At 43.4% G+C, this 6,411-nt stretch overlaps 1 protein-coding gene across 1 annotated transcript; it reads right to left on the bottom strand.

The window, feature by feature from the left end:
• Positions 1–3,090: 3,090 nt before the first annotated feature.
• Positions 3,091–6,161, bottom strand: LOC141050228 (zona pellucida sperm-binding protein 3-like). Its single transcript, XM_073547087.1, has 8 exons — positions 5,707–6,161; positions 5,021–5,139; positions 4,516–4,619; positions 4,265–4,442; positions 4,075–4,195; positions 3,833–3,924; positions 3,599–3,732; positions 3,091–3,354 (listed from the first exon to the last, which is right to left on the bottom strand). Exons 1-8 carry the CDS (start codon positions 6,124–6,126, stop codon positions 3,107–3,109), a joined length of 1,416 nt encoding a protein of 471 aa, XP_073403188.1. The 5' UTR covers positions 6,127–6,161; the 3' UTR covers positions 3,091–3,106.
• Between the last annotated feature and the right edge of the window lie 250 nt (positions 6,162–6,411).

The following is a 6,411-nucleotide window of genomic DNA, read 5'->3' as shown; positions in this document are numbered from 1 at the left end:
GTCAACCCCCAGGCCAGATGGAATACTCCTTTCCAACACTCCGCCAACTTGTGCCTTTCTGAACGTCTTCTCTTATAGCGCCTTTAGATAAAGTACTCCTAGTACTGAGTTACACTGGAGTTCCTCCTGTTTGATGTTCCTATGAACTCTACTTGTACGGCAGACAGCTGTATCCTGCTTCGGGGACTCCTTGCTACTAAGTCCCGGCTCACTATCCAGTTGCTGTTGTGCCCCCAAGTCTTGTGTGGGAATAAAGTGGTCACTACTTCTATTCCTCCGGTGTCTGCTGCAGGACCATTAGTATCCATACAACCTCAGGGACCGGGCCCCGGCCTTGCGCTTAGAACTTCTAGGAAGGGTTCTCTTCTCACCCACGTCCTCTGTTCTCTTTTACTCCTCACGTTCCATACTAATCCTTTCTTCCTATGGAGAGTCAGGCTTTCAGTCTATGTTGCTCTCTTTCTCCCTTTCCCGTGCCAGCAGACCCAGATCACTGGGATCTGCTGCAGCACTTCCATCCATCTATCCCTCTCTCTAGGGATCTTCTCTCTCCAACCAACTACTGACTAACTCACAAACTCTTCCCGCTCCTTGAAATGTAATCTAACTCCACCCACCTCCCAGCACATTTCGTGTTCCAAGCAGGGAGCCACCAATGGGTGCTTTGCTATACTCCAAGCAGGGAGCCGCCGAAGGTGCTTTGCTACACTACTTTGTGGTGTGGGGTGCAGGTGTTGGAGTGTGGTCAGGAGTTTCTACCTTACCTGGATGGTGGGGCACCACACCTCAGGAGTAGGTGCAGTACCTCTGTGGCGACTGAGCCTCAGGGGCACCACAATAGTGGGGAATTTTACTCGATAAGACTTGCACATATTTGTGGAAAAAAAAAAATTGGCAAAAATGTTGAAAAGTTTGAAAATTGCGAACTTTCAAATTTTTATGCCGTTAAACCAAAGAGTGATGTCACACAAAAGTTATTTATTAACACTTCCCACATGTTTACATCAGCACAATTTTTGAAGCTTTGTTTTTATCCCCTTTTTGCCCCACATCTGTGCATGCATTTTACAGCTGTCAAGAGCTGATCGCTGATGCACATCAGTGATCGGCCTTGGGTTATGTTTTTTTTTTTGCTGGTGAGAAAATTATTTTTGCCAAGACTAGAATAGGGACAGTAAAAATATACTGTAGTAATTACTGAATAGTCAGGGTTAAGGCGAGATACCTGAACGCTCAGTAATTTGTTTCACCGACGTTCGTTTAGTAACTGTTTCTATTTTACCAAACTTATATTTTTTTTCTAGATTGGTGTAAACTTTTTTTTTATTTTGAGTAGTTTTGTACACACTAATACTGCAAAAGTGAAAAAAGTCACATTTTGGGCATCATTACTTTGGTGACAGACAAGTGCTTGAGTTTTTTTTTTTTTTGGGGGGGGGGGGAGGAACAGATGAGTTGCAGTTCTCAGTGGCATCATTGTGAGGTACATAGGATGTAAGCTTTTATCCAGTGTCAATATTTTGCATTGTATGTCATTGATGTGCAACATAACGTGCAGGCTTTCTTCCTGTGGGTGAGTACAGAACTAAGTTTATACTCCATTGTATATTTTTTTTTTTATTTTAATTGGGGAAGGAGGGAGTTTCCAGCATGTCCATCCAGTTTATATAAAATATTGGAACATTTTTAAAACCAGTTGTAAACTTGAAAGAACTCTGCCTGATGTGTTCCTGGTGCACCACACTGCCCCTAGTCATAGGATCCTATATGGGCAAGACCTATAGGGTCCTCCTTGTGAAGCCAGCTTTATCTATTTAAGCTCAGAAGCAAAAACTCCTGAGGAATTTCCACAAAACGTGCATCGGGGTGGCAGGACAACTTCCATTACACTCAGTCTGTATATGCAAGTTTCCATCCAGTACTTTACTATATGGCTAGCATGCATGTGAAGTGGCAGCACTTTATAGCTAACGCACCTTAACAAGGCCAATTTTTATGTGGTAGTTAAGCTTTTCTTTCAGCCTGAATTAAACGATTGTGGTATAGATTTTTTTTTTATAGGAACGCTGTGGGATGAACACTGATTTTGTTTCACAATATGGGTCAATACAAGCATGCCAAAGGGATTTTTTGTAGGGGGAAAGGTTTCCTGGTCCCATAAGGGCAACTTGAAGACTACAATATTTTGGCTAATTGTGTGCTACACTGCATTAATCATTTACATCCCATCCCTGGCAGAATCTGTTTCAGAGATCTGGCATCTATGTGATCACTGGCTGACTTGAGACTCCTTGCACGCTGTGGTCACTAGTGACAGCAGCATCTGAAGGGGTTGAAGTGCTGAGGTCTGCAACATGTCATCTCATCACATGGTGTGAGTGATACAAGTGACATGCACAACTCCTGAGCCCATACCATTCATGAGATGCAGCTGTACACCAGATTGCAGGCAATTCTTGCAGTGGATGTGCAGTTACCACCATTTGTGGTGAGGATATAGATGACCTTACCATATGACTTCAGCTATTAAGGCAAAACCAGAATCTTTATTTACAGACGTGTTGGAGGTTTTTGCCCATTAGCGCAAATCTGGACAACTGGTTAGCCATGTTAGAGAACAAACATTACCCCTTACACACTTGTGGTTTCTGACCTTCATCAGTGCAGATTACAGTATTGAGAAGTCACTCGACTGATCTGGCAGAGTGTTGGCTACTTAAGCAAATAGACTGAGCCTGGTTGTTGCTGTCTTTCACCAGAAAGCTGCAATGAAGTGTATGGTTATAGAAGTTATAACAATGGGGCTGTTAAACAATGACCAAGGAAGCATAAAGTTAGAGATTGAGAGTAATCATTGTAGGGTGCAAGAGTTTCTGCTGCCATTTTGGCACTCTACACATCACCCTGTGCCCATCCTTACTTGGTCTAAAAAGTAATGACTAGACAAAAACTAATGAACTCTTAACTGGATAGTCACTTCATGGCCTGAAGTTCACTTTCCCAAGTAGATAAAACCTGCAGGAAATTGTGACCTTGTCAACCCATTGAGAATTCTGCCCAATTTAACAACCACTTAAGACCACTGAGGAGTATTACTCAATTGTGTTTATTGCTGCACAGATTCTTTGTTGTTAAATCTTTCCAGAAGACATTTCCCAGCCACAGTAAGAGCAACGGCAACAACTACTGAAGTGACAGATCCGATGGCCACCAGCACCCACAGCTGTAGAGGTTCACGTCCTGCAGTCATCCTGGAAGCTTGGAGGGTTCCTGCTCCTGTAACCTGGTTGGACTTGGATCCAGTCACTAGTATGGGACCCAGGGTGGCTGTGCCATGTTTCTCTACGTGAGAATCTGTCAAAGATATAGAAAGTAACTTCAACCTTCAGTATGATAACAGTTTAAGCCAAATCAAGGCATGCCAGAAGTTAGACTACAGTTCCAGCACACGTAAACTTTTTGGTTTGGTAGATGACACTTGGTGTAGTCTGATAAAAAATAAAAATCTGTGTTTTGTCATGCATATCTATATCAGTAGTCACAGAATTAGGAGTATACTATAGCTTGTATCTAGAGACCTGCCAGACATTTGTCTCACCAACATCTCTTTTCCCAAGTCCCCTTGGCCTTCCGGAAAATGATCCCCATTGTGTTCTCTGGCCAGCGGCAGTAGCACAGTTCCTGTTGGTGCAGCACTGGCATATCCCACTAGATCCTTCCATAGATGCCCAACTAGAAGATTGGGAATCAACCATTGAATGATTACTTTATCCTTAATTACCACCAACACTAGACCCAAGATCAGCCAGTTCTATGGTTTGGGACATCTTACCTGTTAGATGCCTTGTTGTAGGAGCAGGCCTTGTTCATGGGATCAGGGGTCTGGTTGATGTCAGCAGCTCTCAGGGTACATGTGATGTAGATCTAGAACAAGATTCCACAAGTACAATTTTGTATCTACTTAGAAAAACAATTTTATTGGCCCTGTGAAACATTACTTTTAACTAAAGGATATCCTTTGTAGAAGTTGAGGTTTGAACATATATGATTAAGTAGTAAAGTAGATGTCCTCACCGTAGAAGCAGCACTGTCAGTGAACCTGAAGGCATCAACTATAAACCGGAGCTTATTGGCTTGAGGTCTTGGTGAAACAAAGACTGAGGCAGAATCTTCTTCCATACTATCCATCATGCACCTGGAAATCAGATCATTGTAGATATTTGGATTTTTGAAGTCTTATACAGTATTGTTGGTAGCAACTCACCCATTGTTGGAGATTATGTCATAACTGGGTCTAGAATTCACATCTGGAGTAATGGTGGCCACACAATGATCAACAAACAGGATCATGGGCACATGGTTTTGGATATCCAGTGAGGCTTCTATGTACAGTTTCTCACCAAGCTGAAAGACCAGTACAGAACTGGGGGCACCGAAGTCCTCTGAAAAGCAAATATTGTTTGATCCTCATGGTTTATTCTACATGCCAGCATTTGGGGTAATTGAGCTTCTTACCAGTCATAAGCTGCAAGGAGAAGGCCAGCCTCTCTTCTGAGGTCACTGTGGTGCTGAATGGTGTCCATGTTGGCTTGATTGCATTACTGCTCACATTACCATGTCTAGACAAGACAGACACTTACGGGTTGTAGACAGTTCAGCAGTTCATGGTCATGGAAAGATTGATTTGAGGTTTTACTTCGTACAAGTAAAACCAAAACATTGCAATATGTCACAGGATCCATCTTAAAATGCCACTTTAATACCAGAAGTTCCACAACCCCAAGTCAAGAATATCAAGTAACCCCTTGCTTGTCACCATAAGAGGTTGTAGACTCTACATGCTAGCCAGAATTACCCAACATATGATAAAAGTATTACAACAAACCACTGCACACCCATAAATGATCCATGGATATTAGGAGGCATTTACAAGTTATGGCCAACTATTAAAGGATCTCATGGACTTTTTCCAATGACCATCTGACGAGTTCAGACTAGTCCTGTATTTTAAGAGTCTTACCTTGGATAGAAGCACTGGACAGGAACCACAGCAGAGTTAGACCTGATGATGGGCACATTCCTGGAAGAGGTGGGGGTGTAGCGTAGGTTGGAGTTGTAGATCAGCCAGTCTGGAGTCATCTTCAAGAGCATCAATAGGTTATTTTGGTTTACACTTTATTCAGATGTAACAGAAGCTCATTATTTAACCGAGTAGGCTACAGAGCAGGATTACATATCTATGGGAGTAGTGTAGCTCTGCCACCCCCACATGCGTCTATCTCCACCACAAGAGACGTTCTAAAAAGGAAACTTGTGCATGCAGTCCTATAAGCTACATTGCTTTAATAGCAAGATTTTTTTTCCTATAAACCCTTGAAGTTTACCGATATTTGCCTTTCTAGGACTAAATTCAGTAGGTAGTGCTATTCACACATTACCCATGTAGACCCACCTACTGAACCCAAGCTGGGAGTAACATTTCAGTACTCAGAAGTACACATGAAGAAGCTTTGTAATATAGATTACAGAGGGTGGCTTCTCATGGAATGAGCCTTCACTCAATTTGGGGGGGGGGGGGGGGGGGGGGGGGAGGGAACTTCAGCAGGAGTAGTGCCAGTCAAAGACATTGCACAGGGTCTTCTCATTACACCACAGAATAAAAAAAAAAAAAAAATCAAGCAGAATAATGTCAGATTGAGCACTCACCTCTAAGATGTTCCCACATTCTTGAAGGCCATTGTCAAACACCACAGTACTATCTGTAACCTGCTGTACCGGCCTGCAGGAGCCCAGGGTCAGGTCTGAGGGCTTCACCAGCTTACCATTCCCATAGAAGTCTCTGTTCACCATCACCACCATCTTATCCTCACCACACTGCACAGTGACAGAGGATGGAGCTTGATTGAGGTCTCGGAGATGTTGGTCTCTGCCATTATACCGGCTGTCCCATCTTGGAGACCCCACTCCAGATATAGGCTGTCCAAGTCCTCTCGAAGATCCCCGTCCAGCTTGATAATTCCTCCACCAAGCATCTGACTGACGCTGATGTCTGACCAAGGTGCTACCAAAGCCTGGTCCACATAGGAGCACCACCAGTAGACAACTCCACCTGCCCCACAGCTCCATCTTGACTGCAGCACAAAACACACAAAAGGAAGGTGGGGTGAGCAGAGCTTTATACCCTCCTCATCACGCCTCCATTAGTCCACCTTATTACTCTCAGCTGACCACCTTCTTCTCCACACCTGGACAGGACCCAGCGATGATGTGGATTCACACTGGGATTTGTTGACATATCTTTGGGTTTGGACCAGACTATATTGTCCATGTGTGGCCCTGAACATTGCATCTAATGATTTTTCTCTGGTGTTGGATAATTATGACCTGTTTTTCCAGATTTGGTAGATTTTC

Source organism: Dendrobates tinctorius, unplaced genomic scaffold, assembly GCF_039654945.1.
Source record: "Dendrobates tinctorius isolate UK_male_01 unplaced genomic scaffold, ASM3965494v1 ptg000151l, whole genome shotgun sequence".
Lineage (NCBI taxonomy): Eukaryota > Metazoa > Chordata > Amphibia > Anura > Dendrobatidae > Dendrobates > Dendrobates tinctorius.
Note: the sequence above shows the minus strand (reverse complement) of the source record. Positions and strands in the feature narration are given on the sequence as shown.